The 20,566-nt window shown below is 42.8% G+C and overlaps 1 protein-coding gene across 1 annotated transcript in view; it reads right to left on the bottom strand.

Moving 5' to 3' along the window:
* Window positions 1-333: 333 nt before the first annotated feature.
* Window positions 334-20,566, bottom strand: part of LOC125883177 (filamin-C-like) — a 71,960-nt gene continuing 51,727 nt past the window's right edge. The window contains exons 28-48 of the mRNA XM_049567395.1: window positions 16,200-16,389; window positions 16,088-16,111; window positions 14,916-14,956; window positions 14,299-14,415; window positions 13,303-13,402; window positions 12,599-12,739; window positions 12,277-12,405; window positions 11,700-11,873; window positions 10,691-10,852; window positions 9,778-9,981; window positions 9,325-9,477; window positions 9,045-9,167; window positions 8,684-8,929; window positions 7,461-7,730; window positions 7,117-7,254; window positions 5,852-5,967; window positions 5,013-5,145; window positions 4,346-4,522; window positions 4,024-4,242; window positions 1,995-2,204; window positions 334-1,770 (exon numbers count right to left, since the gene is read on the bottom strand). Coding sequence (XP_049423352.1) covers window positions 1,583-1,770; window positions 1,995-2,204; window positions 4,024-4,242; window positions 4,346-4,522; window positions 5,013-5,145; window positions 5,852-5,967; window positions 7,117-7,254; window positions 7,461-7,730; window positions 8,684-8,929; window positions 9,045-9,167; window positions 9,325-9,477; window positions 9,778-9,981; window positions 10,691-10,852; window positions 11,700-11,873; window positions 12,277-12,405; window positions 12,599-12,739; window positions 13,303-13,402; window positions 14,299-14,415; window positions 14,916-14,956; window positions 16,088-16,111; window positions 16,200-16,389 — 3,255 coding nt within the window. The 3' untranslated portion in view covers window positions 334-1,582. The remainder of the gene's footprint in view (window positions 1,771-1,994; window positions 2,205-4,023; window positions 4,243-4,345; window positions 4,523-5,012; window positions 5,146-5,851; window positions 5,968-7,116; window positions 7,255-7,460; window positions 7,731-8,683; window positions 8,930-9,044; window positions 9,168-9,324; window positions 9,478-9,777; window positions 9,982-10,690; window positions 10,853-11,699; window positions 11,874-12,276; window positions 12,406-12,598; window positions 12,740-13,302; window positions 13,403-14,298; window positions 14,416-14,915; window positions 14,957-16,087; window positions 16,112-16,199; window positions 16,390-20,566) is intronic.

Raw genomic sequence — 20,566 nt, 5'->3', positions numbered from 1 at the left:
AAGTCACAGCACGGCTCATCCTGTTCTCTGCAGCTTTGTGAGGACACACAGGTTCAACCAGACGAGAGATGAAACCAATCGCTTCTGTTCCGGACCGTACGATAAAAAACATGAGAAGGAAGTGGAGACACTTTGACATCCACAGCTTCTACAAAACCCAGAAACATCCTGCAGAAGTGTTGATAGTACAAAGATCAGTGTAGTGGTTTTATCCAAATGTTTCAATTCATCATGCCAATTGTTTTGAACTGAACTGATGTGACCGTGAATCAGTGAAACACGTCCGAGCAGTTCAGAGTTTCATGTCTTCACTTAAACAACTCAACACCTGACTGACTCGTGTTCATGGTGGGCACTGACGCTGCGATCCTGTACCAACAAAACACCAACTTGTGCAAACAAGACGCTCCAAACAGATCAACAACATCCGAATGCTGGAATCAGACAGACGGGAGACACCTTTGATTTTATTTAAAGGGTGGTCCGTAGTGATCCAAGTGTCCTGAAGCCCCGACATAAAAAGTTGTTTGGAAAAACCTCATTTGAACTCTGTTTTTAGCCTCATTGTAACCTGTAGCTCTTCAGGCTTCAGGACACTTGGATCACTACGGACGAGCAGTATGGAGATATTTTGTGGTTTCAATGATGTGTTTTTGGACGTTTGAATCTGGGGCGCCGTCAGCCTCCATTAGGTGGAGTTGTGTTGCTACCTCCTCTCCCCTTGGATCTCTGCAAGTGATGTGAGGACTCTAAAACTTCACCTGAGCCTCCCTCGGCATATGGGTGAGTAGATAATGGCTGAATGTTCAGTTTTGGCTGCACTATCCCTTTATTTAATTTGATAACCTTTTGAAAAGAGTAACGAGTGATATATGACAATTTTAGAGTAACAAGCCCAACACTGCTCCCTGTCTGAAGGAGCTACGTAACATCTAGTTGCAAACTCCGCTGTGGAGGACGACAAATACTAATATTTCAACTTTGGAAAACAGCGCTGTTACTGTCGCCAGTATTCTCTACTGTCCTCAGCTTATTTCCCGTCCTGCTGTTGTCCACTAACATGATCTCTGGTTCGTCTGATTCCACGTGAACGTAGCACAAATGGTGTGAACCAGATGCCGACATCAAGAACCAGATATAACTTTAAAAAGGTCAGATTTAAGTTCTTAAAAAAAGATGCATCTCAGATATTATTTTTGTGCACAGGTTGATATCTTGTCGGCAGTAGGTTGTGTCTCGTACTGACATCTTGTCTCTTCATTCGAAGGTCTGGACTGTGATTGGTCAACAGCACAAATGAGCACAGTGTAAAGTTATAAATGCTGCTGGTGTCGGGCTGCAAACGTTGTGTTCATGTTCAACAAACAACTGTTGTGTTGCAGGCGGCGAGCGTCTCCGAGAGACACAAGAAAGAAATGAATATAAACTTTGGCACGTGGAGAGAAAACTGTCTGCTCAAACAGGAAGTGAATAGTCTCTGCGTCTTCAGTGCATCAGGGTTAGGAAGGTGAGGAGGGCGAGGAAGGTGAGGAGGGTGAGGAGCTGCAGCGGAGTGACAGACATCGAGATGAAGAGTTCAGTTTTAAGGGACGGTGACGTGGAAGGGACTGCCCGGGACGTTCTCGTCCCCCCATTTGACGATGAGGATGTAGCTGCCTTGTTCTTTGACGGTGTACGTGACGTTGTACATCCTGTTGCCCATGTGTTTGACGTACACCTCCTCGCAGGGCGTCTTCGGCCCGTGAACGCCAACCATCAACATGTTGGTGCCTGCAGAGTCAACGAGACGGACAAATACATCATCTGTTTCATTTACAGGGTGTCAGAAACATTTAAACTGCTTTAAGACACATGTTTAACAGACTGAGGAAAGTATAAATTAAAGGACGAGGTTCAGCTTTAAAGATTTGTAACATCAGGAAAGTGATTTCCTCACGGACGAGCTCGACTCATTTTGACAAAAACAAATTAAAACAGGGTTCCTTGCTCCTCACCTGCTTTGCTGCAGTCGACTGTGAACGTGTTCTTCTGGCCTATGAAGGCCTTCGACAGGCCGGCGCCTCTGGAGATGACTTTACTGGCGTCTGAGGAGAATTTGGGTAATGAGGCGAAGGCTCCTCCCATTGACGACGACGACTTGGAGACAGTTTCCACCAGAACAGACGACGTCTCGTGCAGACTGGTGCCGCCGGACAGACGAGGGCCTGCAGACGGAGTCACAGAAACATCAGTCAAATAAAATGAATCTCCAAAAGTACGCTGAAGAAATATTTTTAGGTTTCTGCATTTTTCACAGGTTTTAGCAAAAGATCTAAGTTGCGTTCGTGTTTTGGCTCAGTGTTTCTGCTCACCCCGTCTGATCAGTGGGTTCACATGTGACAACAGCTTTTAATCAAGACTTCAGTTTTTGGCTCTTCATATCTTGAAATATTTCTAAAATACAATCCATTTTAACCTTAAGGACACATTTGCACATCTTCATCTCTTCATCCCTGGATCACTGCAGCAGCCTATTTTTTCTTACCTGCATCAAGAACCTATCACTCGACTCCAGACTGTTTAGAACTCAGCTGCCAGAGACGTGATCACATCACTCCAGTTTTAGCCTCTTTACAGCAGCTCCCAGTGTGTTTTAAAACACATTTTACTGATTACTTGTAAGCCTCCTCATGGTCTGTCTCCCAGATATATCTCTGACCTCTTAGTGCCGTACAAACCAGGACGTACGTTGAGGTCTTCTGTCCGTTCAAGAGTCTTTTATCAGTCCTTTTAATGTCTGTTTTAATTGTTGACATATAAATCACTTTGTAACTTTGAAAAGCGCGTTATAAAGAATGATTATTAGAGATTATGATGTGTGTGCAAGTTTTGTTTTGGGTTTGGTGTGCAGCTTGTAAAGAACTGATGCTGGGCTGGTCGTCTGCCATCAACCAGAAAACCGAGCTGGACTGTCTCCTGCAGAGCTTTAAAGGTAAACCAGGTCCTTTACGAGTCCAACAGCCGATGCCTGACATTCCTCGGGCCAAATTAACTGACACATTTTCCAGTGCTCGGGACACTTGGAGAACAAAATCTAGCAGCCACACGGCTCCTCTTGACAAACATGCAACAGAGCAAAAAATACTGAGCAGCTTTGTACACTGTCACAGGATAATGACCTCACAACGGAAGATAAATTTCAGTCTGTTTCTCCTGCTGGATTTGACCCAAAAAACTTTAAGAGCTGTTGATTGTAATAAAACAGAAATCCATGTAACTGGGTCACAGCATATCATAAAACAAATACTGCCATCTACTGGTCACCTGACAGCACATAAAGCCTGTTGGAAATGATAGTAAATGATGTTTTGACCAGCATGTCACTAAACTTGTCCAATCATGTTTTTATCACCTCAGAAACATTGCTAGAATAAAATCTATCTAAACTTTAGAGATACAGGAACTGTTAAACGTGCTCTCATCTCTTCATGTCTTGATTATTGCAACAGCTTTTATTCATGTCTCAATCAAAAGTCTTCAGATTGTTCAGAACTCAGCAGCAAGACTTTCAGCCAAAGCCAAGAAGCACGACCACATCACACCAGTTTCAGCCTCTTTACATCGGCTCCCTGTTTGTTTAAGGATCGATTTTAAAATCTTATTAATTACTTTTAAGGCTCTTCATGGCTCCAGTTCACATTTCAGACCCGTTAGTCCCTTATGAACCTTTAGGTAGTTTGAGATCTTGTTCCAGAGTCCAGACTGAAGACCAAAGGGGACAGAGCATTTGCAGTCAGGACTCTGACGCTCTGGAACGACCTGCCCGAGGATATCAGGCGGTCAGGCAGAGACACTGTCTTCGTTTAAGTCTCTCCCAAAAACATACTTCTATCGGAAATCCTGATTTCGTTTAAGCTGTCTGTCTATTTATTGCTATCTTACTGATTTTGGGACAGCCACTCTACCCACTTGGCACCCCAATTCAAGGACTGACCTGAAAACTCAGAGAAAAATGCGAGCAGGTTCTGCGGTCCTTCGACCCACCTGAGACTTTGGCCTTGAAGGGGCTGCCTACGATGTGCTGCGGTCCTCCGTACTTGATGGAGATCAGGTAGTTACCAGGAGCCATGGGTGTGTAGGAGACCTTGTAGCCCTCTGGGCACTCCTGACAGTCCATCTTCACCTTCGACGGCCCGTCGATGGTCACAGATAGAGCTCCTGAGCCGGCATTACAGGTGTTCACAATAAACTCCGACGCCACACCTGAAGGAGGACGCAGACGTGACAAACACCCGTTAATATCTACCTCATGTTTTCATTAATGGCTTTGTAATTAAGGTGTTTTTCAGGTGTTTATTTTTCATACCTGTGGTTCCTCCCTCCAGTCCCGGTCCGAAGGCAGACACCATACCGGGATCTCCGACCTGTCCTGGTTCTCCCACTCGGATCTTGAAGGGGCTGCCAGGGACGTGGCTGCCATTGAAACGAACGTCAATAGAATGAACTCCGTTTTCCCTCGGGATGAACCTGATGGCGTGCTGGTCTGTGGAAACATGGGTTACAAATGACACTCATAATGAGCTCCGTCTATAAAAACATATCAGCTCTGTAATGTTTAAATCTTTGGCTGCAGTCACGTGTTAAAACAGCTGTTTTAGTACAAGTTCACTTTAACATTGTTCCTCTCTGCAATACTTTAGGTAATAGGTAAATGTTATTGCACTTTTCTTTTACAAACCCAAACCTTCATGGTAGTTGGTATTAAAACTGTGCTTTTACATAATATTGACACACATTATTTTCACTTAAAGTGGGACATGGACAGGTAGTGGACCAAGACCTGAGCCCTGCAGTCCTCCACTTCTAATATTACTTTGACTGGGATGTAGAAAAACAGAGGACCCAGAGTTGATCCTTGTGGTACCGTATGTCCAATGTTAACGCTCTTTTCTTCTACAAACCCGAACCAGTCAGACACTGATAATAATTCCACTTGACAGTTTTAACACTTGATGATAAAGTGTGGGTCGTACCGCTGTCCAGCTCAGTGATGTAACACTCCTCTATGGCTCCTGATGGCGTGTGGATCTTCGCATCTATCAGCCCTCTGGCTCCGTTCAGCTGTACAGCAAAGGAGGCCTCCTGTCCGACTTTCAGACCCATCTCCTGATGAAGAACAGAGGATCATTTCTATTATTTTTCAGCTCTATGTATGCTGTTCATGTCACTAATTAAAACCATGTGGGTAGGAACTTTTTAGGCGTTCAGCTTCTTCCATCCACACAAGCAATTTTTATCATCTCCACATCAGAGCGAATACAATAAGTGTGGGATGAAACAGTATCTTTCATATAGACACTCCTCCGGGAACGATAAGACGCTCAAATGGGGTCTAATCACTTTCTCCTTACACTACTGCCTCTGAAAAATTTGTGCCTCAACCTTTGTGCCTAATCCTGCTTTCTGAAACAGGGCCCTGAACACACAGTCCAGCTGTTGTCATAGACATATATTTATGTTTACGTTGTCATGGTAACTGCACGAGTATAAACTAGGCATTTGATCAGCGGTTATCCAAAGCTAACAGCACTTTCTACAATTCTGCATGAAGTCCCTTCATCACATTGATATTTCTAACCTGTGCTGTCATCTGTGAGCAGGAACACAAATACTGCCGGTGACAAATATACAGAGCTAAAACAGGACGGCAGCTGAGACACATTTACACACATATGAACACAGAAATACACTCTCAGTATAAATCAGTTAGACACTCAGAGGGTTTAACATGGAGACTCTTCATACATCAGTGACCTCAGCTGCCTCTGTAGAAAATATTTAATTTCAATGAATAAAGACGATGTGTTCTTACCTGCAGGCTGGTGATGGTGAGGCGGCGAGCGTCATCAGACAGAGTGGCGATAGGCACAATGAACGGAGAGTCTGGGATGTGTTCATCGTTAAACTTAATGGAAACCTCATAGTCACCTGGAGAGAAGAGATGACAGCTGACTGAGAATATGATTTTTTATCATCATTATGTCACGTTCATTCTTCTCTAACAGAAGTCATTGTTCTTCTGAAGCTCAGTATAACAGTGGTGTTCCTCAGGGATCCGCTCTAGGCCCGCTGTTGTTTTCATTATAAATGTCAGACACCATTTTTTTTAAAACATTTGTTCGTCATAGAGTTTATTTTCTGCACTAATCCAAAACAGAAGAATGAACCAGGGTCGGGATGCTTACTTCAGGGTCGGCCTACAGAAAAACATCATCCCCGGAGCACTCTGCTTTTATTTGTTTACCGCTGACTTCAACACATTAAATGGCCTCGCTTCAAAATATCTTGATTCATTGATTTGTTGCCGGTTTGTTCCCTCAGATCAGAATACATTCTATGTTTCTGAATGCTTTTAACATTTGATGTAATCTCCCTTAATTTGTTGTTTAATAACTTTCCTTTCTAAACTTACGTACTTTGTTCCTTTGTTAAGAAAACAACTATAATACTGAAATGTATTTTTATCATGTGGGATTCAGTCTTTATATCTTTTGCTCTAACAACTTCAGTCTGGCAGTAGCCGCAGATTTCATTGTCATTAGTTGTGACAACAGTTTACTCAACAATTTAATTTTTAGATGGTGAAGAAAATATAAAATCATGCATAAAATATTTGACTGTGCTCATGTGATTGAATTGCTGACATTGTTGGCAGGTATTATTCATACATCTGCATATCTCAAAATCCAAACCTAGAAAACAACAAGTTTAATTTAGGAACTGTGTTTTGTCCTGATTTAGTTGAAGGAAATTCTGAGTCATTGACATACGTCAGATTTTCATTGTTCACTGCAGTAAAGCTGGTTTAGATCATTGCTATCAATGTCTGTATAGTGTTTAATGTCATCTGCATATTGATGGACACTGAGCTTTTGGAAAACCCTGAGCAAAAACATATAAATGAAAAGGTAGTGGGAGCAGTATTGAGCCCTGTGGAACTCCACATGTAACATTCACTCTGAGTGGGACACTTTTCTCTTCTACAGACCAAACGTGGGACTATTTGTTAAATAAAACTCCACAGAGTACGAAGGAATCAAAATTTTTGTCCACATAATGTGTGTGACTGAGTCTCACCAGGCTCCTGAACCACGTAGGCGACTCCACAGGATCCGTCCTTCCTGTCTTCAAAGGTGATCTCAGCCTTGCTCGGCCCCTCCACAGCGATGGACAGACCACCTGCTCCGGCCTCTCTGGTCCAGATACTGAATTCAGCTGGAAAACAACAAATTTATCACCTTCAGTTCAGCATGTGGAGGAAGAGTCGTAACAACACATAACAGTTTACTTTTAGGTTTTTAGTTTTACGTCATTAACAGTAAACTAAGAGGAAAATTAATCTCAAAACCAGAGCATGAATCATTTTAAAGAAATAGATCTCAGACATATAAGTCAGACAATGAAGTCATTTTCCAGCCTACCTGGGATCCCCGCCACTCCTCGGTCTAGCCCGGTCCCTCCTGCTCGGACCTTGTGGGCCCCTCCCTCTCCAAGGGGCCCCACGGTGAACTGGAAGGGGCTCCCAGGGACGTGCTGTCCCCGGTATTTAACGTTCACAGTGTGAGCTCCCATCTCCTGAGGGATGAAGCGGACGCTGTAGGTGCTGTCCTCTCCTTTAATGATCTCTGCGTCTTCTGTCTTTCCTCCAGGACTCGTCACCTGAGCCGTCATCTCCTGGTTACCTGCCTCACCTGAGAGGGACAAAGAGGAGGAGGAGAGGGAGGAGGATGGAGGAAAAGATGAACATGGATCAGACAGATTTTGGTCTAAAGAGTCTGTGAGTGTTTGTGGAACATGCAGCAAGATGCCAGGGATCAACTCTGGTTAAAATCAAATTAACACACACCTGCCACCATTAACTGCCATGCAAATTAGTGATTAATATTATTTAACCTGAAGTCTCCATCTGTTTGTGACTACATATTTATAACTTAAAAATACAACTTCTATTCTCTGTGTGAATTCAACCAGGACATTTTTTACAAAGTGAATTAGACAAAAAAATGTGTGTGCTGTAATGACACTTTCACAGTGATAATATTTTTTCACAGGATATAATCAAATGAGTTAATTACCACCCAACATTTCACTTTATTAATTCAATATGTAAATTTAAAGGTCCAGTTTGGAATTTAGTGACATCTGGTGGTGAGGTTGCAGAACTGAAACTGAAACTTCTCCCATGTGCAAAGCGTGCAGGAGAACTACCTGGCTGCCGTGAAAACGTGGATGTCCCTTTCTAGAGCCAGTGTTTGGCATTAGAAACATCCAGGTGGATGTTTGTGCCAAATTTGAAGAAATTCCTCCGAAGTGTTTGTGAGATATCATATCATCAGGAGAATGAGACGGACGGACAGACAACCTGAAAACATAATGCTTCTGGCTGCAGCTATCTGAGACATAAAAGTTGATGCCACAGAAACCTGCCGACCATCACAGCCGTCACACCGCAGTCACACATGTGTCAACGTGAAGTCAGATGTCACAGCGAGGTTAGACGTTTCTGGACTTCTCCCACCACCACAACACTCTGATTAGTGATTAGCAGAATATCAGACACATGTCGGCTCAGTGAGGAGCTGCTCCTGCATTCTGTCAGTAAAGTTAGAAACTCTGAACACACACGGCCGGTCCACACACACACCGTCCTGCAGTGGCGGCGGTCGGGTGCCACTGAATCCACTAAGACTCTCACGTCCCAGGAAGTCTCCGAACACGTCTCTGAAGGGGTCTCCCACCTGAGTGCTCTCCTCCACCCTCACCTCCCTCTTGGTCTCTCCTGCCCTGGTCTTACTGATCTCTGTCCGCTCGGTGCGAGTGTAGGTGTGACTGCTGCGGGTGAATGTCCGTGTCAGACGCTCCTGAGCCGACACCATGTGGAACCAGTTCCCTGAAAGCAGCGAGGAGGAAGTAGGAAACAAGGGACACAGAAGGAGGTGAAGAGGAGGGAGCAGAGAGGAGAGTAGGAGGGGACAGGTGGAGGAGACAGTGATGTCACAGCTCACCTGGTATCTTGAGGTTGAGATCACAGGTGCTGCCCACGGTGGCGATGGAGGGAGCTTGACGCTTCCTGGTGATGCTCTCCTTCATCCGGCCTTCACCAAACACCTTCACTGTGAACGGACTTCCTGTTGGGACCAAAATATTCTCACGTCACAAAAACATCCAGATTGTTTTTAACAACCTGAGGATGGTTTTCATGAAACTGAAATTAAACCAAAGGCCCTCTGCTGGTCAGATCTAATCATCAGTAATCAGAGACGATATGCATGCAGTTGTTCGTACCTGGAACGTGTTGATCGGCAAACTTGATGTTGATGATGTAGTTTCCAGGCTCAGTTGGACAGTAGGTGACTTTACACGTCCCGTCGTCCACGTCCTCACAGTTAATGTCCACCTTACTGGGACCCTCGATGGACAGGCCCAGACCGCCATAACCTGAAGGCAGAGAGGAAGACGGGGACGATGGTGATGTACGAAGTCACATCTTCTGTTTCAGCTGACTGGAGGAAAACTGATTATCTGAACGTTTGTTTTAAAATATAAACAGCACATGATGAGAGGACTGTGAGAAATTAAATGAAAAAAGATGTTTACAACACGCAAAGATCTGACATGTTGACATCATCAGGTCGGGGTCAGATAAATGGACTGTCTGTATGAATTTTCCTTCAGCAGTGATTTTAATAAGATGGATATGAATCAACTTGCTGTTCAAATAAAGTTTTTGAACAGTACCTGCATTCCTGGTGTCGACGATGAACTCGGCCACTTCGAAGGTGTGTCCCTCCACCAGCCCCTGACCGTACACCTTCACCTTACTGGCATCTCCGATCTCCGACTGACCCACCATGATTTTAAAGGGGCTGTTGGTCACATGTTTCCCGTTCTTCTTCACGCTCACCACGTGTTCGCCTACTTCCTTCGGAGTGAAGGAGATCCCTGAAGGCAGGAGGAGCAGGAACAGAAACATGAACTGGATATAATTTTGTTCTGTTGTTCGTTTGTCTGTCAAACTGGTGCTGCCAGGTTTGACTTGAAAGTTATTTCTTTCAGTAGGCTGAAGTCATTGTTTGACAAACCAGTCGAGTCAAATCCAAGTCCGAAACTAGGAATGACACGAGGCTGATTTCCCTGTAAACCACTTACTACTGACTGACAGCTAAAGTTAGTCATCGCTGACTGTTGATAAAATTCCAGTTCAGACCAAAGATTCACTACGAGACGAGTTGAAACAAACTACTATTGTCAACGTACTGTTCTGTAATGTTGTAAAAAGCTGGGGGTTGACAGGAAGTGACCACCGTGAGATGGCGTATCATCTCTAGTCAACAACTCTCTGTACTTCCGTTCTGATTTGCAGCTTTTCACTTATTGTGTGGCTGAATATAATTTGTAGCTTCTTAAAATCTGTCACCAGCTGAGTGTAAGGTTTCGTCTCGTCGTCGATCTTTGGTCTGAAGTGGACTTTATGTCAAAAAATATATATATATATTTGCCACATATAATGTTTGTAAGGTAAGCTAATTAAAGTTAGCTCTTAGCTTTAAGCTACGGCTGGAAAGAGACCATAAACGTTAAGTAAAGTTAGCGTTCTCAGTGAGCCTGAAATGTTGAACAGGGTATCTGAACGTGATGATCCCAGACTGACCGATGTGTCTGTTGGGCAGCCTCTTCAGCAGACACGGCTCCTCGTTTCCAGACGGCGCTCTGATGCTCGCCATCAGGCTGCTCAGGTCCGTCTCCATGATCTTTAAGGACACATCTGTTGACGTGCCGACGTTAAGCTGAGACATTCTCATGGAGTCGTCACCTAGAGATCAATCGCATCAAAATAAAACAATGAAGCTCAACATCTAGAGAGAGGTGATGAGTAATTATGTCGGATAATGAGGCTGTAAAATATAAGATGACGTTAATATAAAAAGGTAAACCTATTAAAGGCTGCCTGTAGAGAAAACTAAAACATGGAAAATATCATTCAGGTTGATACAACTTAAAGACAACAAGCAGAGTAAAATTTTAAACTACAGAAATGTTAACAGTTTATTTCAGACAGAAACCGTTCATATCAAAATATACATTTAAATAGCAATGGGAACACAAGTGGCTAAATAAATAACTATCTGAGTTTAGTTGAAGGAAAATGGAGGACATCCCGTATTTCATCTGCAGAGGACTGTAAAGACTTTAAATATTTTTTGTCTGTTACAGGAAGATAATACGGAGTGTCGTCTGCATAAAGTCAAATTAAATACCATGACTGTACATAAAGTGAAGCATTTATTTAGAAAATTAAAGATGTCCCAAACTTGAGCCCTGGGGAACTCCAGAATATAACTGGCACCAGGCTGTAACACATCAGTCTGTTATCACTACTGATACGTCTGCGCTGAGCTGCAGCTGATGGTCAGAATTTTACTCTTGTGTTTAACAATTAATGAGTTTAAATGTGAAGGAGTGGGAGGTTTTTACACTTAACATGTGGACTCATGAATACTCAACCGGTGTCTCCCACACAATGTTCTCTCTATGGTCTTCATAATATGTCTAAACATACTTTAAAAAAAGAGTTAAAAGCATCACAAGTTTGTCTGGCTCCAGAAACAAATTTAACTTCCCATCTGCAGTGACCTCACAAACACACAGAGTCTGAGTACCGGTGATCTTGGCAGTGAAGGGGCTGCCGGGGATGTGTTTGTCGTCAAACTTGACGATGATGTTGTAGTCTCCAGGTGCGGTGGGCAGGTAGGACACGGTACAGGTCCCGTCTTTGTTGTCTTTACAGCTGATCTCTGCTTTAGACGGACCCTCCACAGCCAGAGACAGACCGCCTGCACACAGAAAACAGGTGAAGGATAGTCCCTAATATAAAGGTGAGCAGCACTTGTACCGAAACATCTCACAGGTATAGTTCAGTATAATCACTGCAGCAACAACATGTCACACTCATCTCTCTGCTCATCACAGTTTCTCTGTTTAACAACACTGTTCCAATTCACTATCAGCAGTTTCTAGATTTTTATTTACCTGTGTTAAGTTGCTAATTCCGAAAAAATCTTCCAAAGTAAAGTCTTGCAGCTACTCAGGGGCGTGATCTTTCCCTTTCCTGTGATACTTTGTTGAGATACCTTCCCTATTTACAACCAGGTCTGTGTCACCATGGTGATTCACTGAACGGAGCTGAGGTACTGACAAACCTAACCCGATTAACACCCCGTGTTTTGGTACTGATACCTTCTCCGGCGTCTTTAGTGACAATGGTGAAGGTAGCCGGTCTGTTCACCGTGCCGTGACTCAGCCCGGGGCCGTATGCTGTCACATGACCACTGTTGATGGCATCAACGTAGAACTGGAGTGGACTTCCTGTAACGGAGAGAACCGCAGGATGAACATTATAAATAGGTGCAGCCAGAGTTCAGGACAGATGCAGCTTGCAGTCAGACTGTTTGCAGATGATACTCTGATATTTGTCTCCAAACACTGAAGTCATCCTTGTTTCTCCGGCTGAACCTGAAGAGAAAAAAGCAGGTGAATTAAAAACACGTCGTGACATCACCTGGGATGTGGCTTCCATCATATTTGATGTCCATCTCGTGCAGGCCTCGTTCAGTCGGGGAGTATTTCACAGTGACGGTGCCGTCCTTGTTGTCGGTGATGTGAGGAGCGGCGGTTCGACCAGACGGCATTCGTACTTCACCTGGAGGACAAATCACAGACTGGTTAATGCACAAACACACCCTGTAGTTTGTGTTATATACTGTCCTGCTGACACACACTCTTTACAGCACTCTACACTCTACATTAATACACCGCTGAAAATAGTCCCCAACAGAGTCACTGGTTCCTCCTGTTAGTTTGATAGAAAACTCCAGTCAGCATCTGTCTGAGGAAACGACCGAACAAACTACAGATCTGTGTTTTTAAGACCTTTAGCAGGAACCAGTACCTTCCTGTCAGACAGTGCTGAGGGACAAACATGTTGCTGTTGAGTTTAAACATGAGAATTAAATAACAACAACCAGACTGAACCTTTAAAATCACAAACAACTGAACGTTTAGTTACACCTGTACAACACGGCTGTGTCAGAGTGAACATGTACAAATTGTTTATCAGTAATTATGAACAAAGATGACGTCATGCACTCTTCCTCTCTGTAGCAAACCAAACAATCTTCATCAATGAAAATAATATGTCTATCTCACAGGTAAACAAACATAAATCTGTCGATCTGGCAGATGGACGTGTAAACAGACTCTTACCTGTGATCTCTCCTTTCTGCACAGTGAAGGGAATGACCAGACTGAAGGGGCGGAGCACCGGCTCCATGCCGTCCACGGGGCTGATGGGATCATCGGTGGCCTAAACCAGAGCCAGAGGGAGGGTGTTAGTGTCACCATACTGGGAACTCTGGGATACAGTCCAGAGAGAGGAGGGAGGAGGAGGAGGAGGAGGAGGAGGAGGAGGAGGAAGCACAGCAGGACGGCAGAGAGGCTGACTGGTCTGAAACCAGTTCGACTAAACATAATTTTTAACTGGGTCATGATGGAAATCAAACCTTAAATACTGTAAACAGTCCCTGAGAAAACAAAACAAAATAAACCAAAAGAAAATAAAAATTATACGCAATTCTCCTAAAAAACACAAAAGCAAACAACTAACAAAACAAAATAAAAATAATACATTAAATACTATTAAATAAATAAAAAAGTGATGCTAAGGTTAATTAAAAATGCAAAAAAGTTAAATAAAACAACATGAAACAAAACAAAATAAACCAAAATGAATAAAAGTCATAATAATGACACTAAAAAAATTAAAATGAAAAAAAAAAAGTTTTTTTTAAAACAAAATAAAAATTCAAATCAAAATGACCTTAAAAATCAACAAAAATGAATTAAAGTTTGAAAATGTTGCTCCTTTTTTTTTTACTCCACAGAGTCTTAACTTAAATAACAGCCACTAGTTTACATGAGATAATGAAGAGCTAGTAAACTTCATGCAGCTGATGCACTGACACAGAGAAGACAGGCCCCGCCCCCTCAACAGCTGGCGTCAGACGATCATGCAGAGTGAACATGCAGAGTGAACATGCAGCTTCATGCTGAGCCTGATAATGAATCTGTCAGTGAATCTGGGTTGTTATTGATCAGCTGCAGACTGAAGAGGACAGTTTGTGTCAATGGACAGCAGGTGTGTGTGTATATATTTATATCTACAGTATATCTATATGTATATATAATAACTCTGTGTTGTACCCATGGAGGGGAGAAGCCCACATAGGGCGAGTAGGGCTGCTGTAACTGAAGCTTGTCACATGGCTCCTCTATTATTGGGACGGTATCACTCGCCTGACGGGGAACAAGGTACAACCTTTAGGGAGCACACACACACACACACACACACACACACACACACACACACACACACACTCCATGCACAAACACAAGTGTCTCCATGAGATTATTGACAAGATGGACGACCAATCAGGGTTACAGTGAATCTTTTATTAGGATGATCAGAGCTGGATTCTGGTGCTTAAAGACATGACTGCTGTATCTGTCAAACTAAACTAACAAAAAAAATTAAAACAAATTCAAATAATTAAGAAAAGACAACAAACCACACCTGTGTCTCAGGTGTTCAGTGATATCACTCAAATAAAAATGGAAACTGTTGGAATGTTTTCAAAGCGGATGGTGATGAAATAAAAATTTCACACAAAGAAAAACAACATAAAATATACAGAATACAACAGAACAAATACAACAAACTAAAATAAAAAAAAATCAAATAAAACAAAAAAATAAAACAAAGCAGATGAAATGAAATAAAGTAAAACAAAACAAGGAAAAGCAAATTAAGGAGAGATGACCGTCTCCTCTCCGATCTGGATGGTCGGGCCGATACCTGATCCTGACAAGATGGACGACCAATCAGGAAAGTTACAGTGAATCATCTTTATTATGGATATGATCATCTGAGCTGAGCTGGTGCTTAAAGACATGTTTACTGCTGTATGTCAAACTAAACTAACAAAATAAAATTAAAACAAATTCAAATAATTAAGAAAAGAAAACAACACAAAACAAAATAAAATACCAAAAACAAAGCAAATCAAACAAATAAAAATTAAACATATGGAACAAAAAAAAGGAGCAAAATTTTAAGAAATAAAAAATAAAATAACACAAAGAAAAACAACATAAAATATACAGAATACAACAGAACAAATACAACAAACTAAAATAAAAAAAAATCAAATAAAACAAAAAAATAAAACAAAGCAGATGAAATGAAATAAAGTAAAACAAAACAAGGAAAAGCAAATTAAATAATAATGATAATAAAAAAACTCAAAATAAAAAATACAGTAAAATAAAACAAACAAATAAAACATAATAAAATGAAAAAATAAAAATAATTCAAAAGCATAAATTAAAACATAACAAAACAAAACAACAAAAACAACAAAATAAAACAAAGCAAAACTAAATAAAAAAGAAAACAAAACAAATTAAAACAGAATAATAAATTAAAATTAAAAGTGCGTAAAGAAATAAAATAAAAAATAGGAATGATAGGATAAAATCATAAAATTAAAATGAACTAGAAAAACAAAAATAAATGAATAATTATAATAAACTAAATAAAAATAAAATCTTATAAAAAGAAGTTTTCATCATTTTGGTTTTGTTTATTTTGACTGACAATCTAATTGTTAATATGATATTTTCCTTATAAGCTCGAACACACACACATCATCACACACATCATCACACACACATTATCACACACATCATCACACACACACACATTATCACACACATCATCACACACACATCATCACACACACACACATCATCACACACACATTATCACACACACACACACATTATCACACACATCCTCACACACACATTATCACACACACACACATTATCACACACATCATCACACACACATTATCACACACACACACATTATCACACACATCATCACACACACTCTGTATCATCAGAGCAGCGCAGTGTAAACTCGACTCACCCAGTCCGTGTCCTCCGATCGACACTGTAGGAAACAACAACAGAGTCAGTGATGCTGTGACAGGTGCTGAAATCTGATTGGCTGCTGGAGTAAGAGGTGGGCGGAGTCTGACCTGTGACCAGACACTTGCTGGCGTCTCCGGTGGGCAGGGCGTGGATACGGTAGGGTGAGTACGGGATCTCGTCTCCTCCGTATTTGATGGTGATGGTGTAACGTCCCGTCATGTCCGGTACGTAGGACACCGTGTACGTCCCGTCTCTGTTGTCCCGGATGTTCGCCTTCTTGGGTTTTCCCTCCGGATCCTGGACACACACAGGGACAAGGTCAGGAAGTATATTTGAAGGGCACAGGAAACATCTTTCTGTGAGGTGAAGGACTGTGAAGTACATCAGTGGTCTCTGACTGAACCGTGTGAATCATTGTCTGATTCATCCTGATTTCTCTCTGAATAATCCGATATCAGTTCTTAAAATCCAGACGTAAACCTTTGTGTCTGTGTCACAGTGAACGCTGGCGTTTGAAACTGTAACCTGTTAGACGCTAGGACATTTTAACTGTGTGTAATGCAGAGAGGCTCTCTGACTGCTGATGTTTGAGACCAGTGGTGTTCACAGTACATTTCAAGTTCTTCATGTGTTTAACATCAGCACACAGGATCTAACTCTAATCACCGCAGCAGAGGAAGAGGAAGAGGAGGAGGAGGAGGATGTTTATGAATCACTCTGGTTAGTGGAGGACTGAAAACCACATCTGTCTGTTAGCTGGTTAAACAAACTGATGGAGGTCAGTTCACATGGAGACCACAGAGGGGAGGAGGAGGAGGGACATGGATCTGTTTGATATTTATACCCTGATATTAAAGGTGCTTATAGTGTCTCTGTGTATAAAGAACTTAAAAACATTTCAGTTTAAATACTGGATGTTTGATCATCAGCTGACTGACTGAAGGGATCCTGCTCTACTGCTGCACAAGATGTTGTACACATGCTGTGTCTTTAACCGCCTGGAGAACTCGAGGTCAGGTGTGGGTGCCACTCATGTGCCTCTTCTGTGCCAGCTTTCAAGAGCTCGACAGCAGGTTCCTCACTGGTCTCTGAACGCATTCAGACCCAACATGAAGCGAAGTTTTTACACAGTGGGATCACAAACCGAGTCAAGTTTTGCTGTGTTAACATCGGCCTTCTGGTTTCGCCAGGGTTTGAGCGACGCAAAAATAAACTATGATGTCGGGCAGGAGAGTGCACCCCGGTGACTCGTCAGAATATAAAATTACAATCCCCCTGTGTTTGTGTGACTCCGCCCACCAGTCCACCCTGTGTTTGTATGACTCCGCCCACCAGTCCACCCTGTGGTTGTATGACTCCGCCCACCAGTCCACCCTGTGGTTGTATGACTCCGCCCACCAGTCCACTCTGTTGTTGTATGACTCCGCCCACCAGTCCACCCTGTGGTTGTATGACTCCACCCACCAGTCCACCCTGTGGTTGTATGACTCCTCCCACCAGTCCACCCTGTGGTTGTATGACTCCACCCACCAGTCCACCCTGTGGTTGTATGACTCCGCCCACCAGTCCACCCTGTGGCTGTATGACTCCGCCCACCAGTCCAGTGTCTCTGACAGTCTCCATCCATGTCAGTGAAAACATGGATGCTTCACACACAGAAGATCTATACAATCAGCACAGTTTCAAGATTAGAGTCACCAATTCAGTATCTGACCAAATGTCTCCCCTTCTGTTCCTGAGATATGACGTTAAAACATGATGATGTCACAGTCAAGCTGACCTTTGACCTTTTGACCTTCATCATTTTATCCTGTTAGACATTTGTGTCAAGTTTTGTCAGAATTAGTGTTTGAATTCTTCAGTTATGGCCAAAAACATGTTTGTGAGGTCAGACTGACCTTTGACCACCAAAATCTAAATTCAGTCCAAGTGGACGTTTGTGCCAAATCTGAGGAAATCCCTAAAGGTGTTCTTGAGATATCGTATGGACGGACGATCTGAAAACATAACGCCTCTGGCTACGGCTCTCTCCAGCGTTGAGGTATAAAAAGAAAAAGCTGACGGAGTTCTGAAGACTTTAATGACACTGACTTGAACAAAAACATTGTTCTGTGTTTTATTTGATTTTCAAGGACTTTTTCAGCACTTTATAAAAAGGGGCTCTTTTCAAGGAACTCCAGTACATGATTTTTTTTACTAAAATTTGAAGCACCTCAGGCACCTCGTGCGAACCCTGTTTACTACAAACCAAGTTAGCACAAATATTAGCGTTAGCTGCCTTAGTTAGCACGTTAGCACAGCTGGCTCACCAGCGACTGTTTTCACACAGGCAAATATTAGCTTTCATCTGGTCTGAACACATCTAGATGATTTCCTCTTAAACTGATTAAAAGGAAGATTTAAAGTGAACGAGGAGACGAGGAGTCAGGGAGGAGGGGAGGAGGGGAGACATGAGGTGATGGAGGGGGGGAGGTGACGGAGGAGAGAGTGCAGGCCTTACACAGCCTCTCTTATGAATACTGAAGGGGATGGTTTTCTTTACTATATGTGTCTCCCACACCCTCCTGCCCCAGTCCTCCACAAACACTGAGGCCTCGCGCCTGCACCCATCAGGACCCTGCAGCAGCAGCAGCAGCAGCAGCAGCAGCGACAAGCCCCCGCCGGGGGAAACAGGAAGTGACACGGAGAGGTTGAATCAGGGGTTAAAAGAGTCAGTAAGACAACAACAGTTCAGACAGGAGCAGATGAAGACCAGGGTCCAGGAGGAAGATACATCTCTATGATCTGTGTCTGATTACACATCCAGTCTGACCTGATGGATCTGAAGCCTGAAGTGATGATGATGATGATGATGATGTTCAGCCCCATTACTCTGATTCAGCACAAAGATTTGTTTGTCACGCTGTGTGTTTGGTTTATAAACAGAAAGAAAATTATGATTTTTTGTGGCACTAACCCAGCAAGAAACACAGCTATGGGTCCCAACGAAACACCAAAGTTTGGGGTCTAAAAAGCGTCAGGAAACACAGAAATGACTCGCTTAAAACGCTAAAATAAAAACAAAACAAACAAAAATCGCTTTTTGTGGCATCATACAGCGACATAACAGCGACAGGTCCCAAAAAAACCACCAATGTTTGGGGTCTGAAAAGCTGCAGGAAACACAGTGATGATATGTTTAAAACCAACGGCTTTTAATGGCACCATCCATGCTGAAAAACAGTGACTGGTCCCCAAAAAACACAAGAGTTTGAGAGGGTTTAAAAGCTGCAGGAAACACAGCAATGACTCACTTAAAACCAACCGCTTTTTGTGGCACTATACTGGCAAGAAAAACAGCATCTCATCCCCCAAAAACACAAAGTTTGGGAGCTGGAAAGTTGCAGTAAACACAGTAATGACTTATCTAAAACCAACTGCTTTTCAGGTCCAAAGAAACACCAAAGCTTACTGGCTGAAAAGCATCAGGACACACTGCAATGGCTCGCTAAAACACAGCCAGTTTAGTTGTTGATGTTGAACAGTGTCTGCAGCTTGGCAGGTGTCTCTCTGAAGGGTCACACCATCCACCGTCCCCTCCACCTCTTGATGACAGTCAGCTCAGATACTACGTCACTTTAGAAACGTTGACATGATGCGTACGAAACGTACGAATGTAACATATTTGTGGTTTGCAGAAACGTACGATGGCGACACTTTCTTCTGTCGGTCTAGAGAGATGTTTAAATTAAAGAATGTTTAAATTCAACATTTCCACAGACTCACAGGGAAGCCGTGCGGTCTGTGCAGATACTGGTTTTAAAACATTCGATCTTTCTGGGCAGTTTAATAAAAATCTGTGAGATCACAAACAGATGATACGACCTGTTTCTGGGCAACAGGCACAAAATAACATTTTGATGTCCCTCTCAGGTTTGTGTAGAGAACGCTGCATGGCTGAATAACAGAAGAAGCTACTGAACGCTGAAGTCCTTAAAGGGATAGTGCACCCAAAAATGAGAATTCAGCCATTATCTACTCACCCATATGCTGAGGGAGGCTCAGGTGAAGTTTTAGAGTCCTCACATCACTTGCAGAGATCCAAGGGGAGAGGAGGTAGCAACACAACTCCACCTAATGGAGGCTGACGGCGCCCCAGATTCAAACGTCCAAAAACACATCATTGAAACCACAAAATATCTCCATACTGCTCGTCCGTAGTGATCCAAGTGTCCTGAAGCCCCGACATAAAAAGTTGTTTGGAAAAACCTCATTTGAACTCTGTTTTTAGCCTCATTGTAGCCTGTAGCTCTGACTGCCTCTCTGTCTATGTCGGGGCTTCAGGACACTTGGATCACTACGGACGAGCAGTATGGAGATATTTTGTGGTTTCAATGATGTGTTTTTGGACGTTTGAATCTGGGGCGCCGTCAGCCTCCATTAGGTGGAGTTGTGTTGCTACCTCCTCTCCCCTTGGATCTCTGCAAGTGATGTG

This window comes from Epinephelus fuscoguttatus, linkage group LG22 (assembly GCF_011397635.1).
Source record: "Epinephelus fuscoguttatus linkage group LG22, E.fuscoguttatus.final_Chr_v1".
Taxonomy (NCBI): domain Eukaryota; kingdom Metazoa; phylum Chordata; class Actinopteri; order Perciformes; family Serranidae; genus Epinephelus; species Epinephelus fuscoguttatus.
This window is presented reverse-complemented; position numbering and strand designations above follow the sequence as displayed.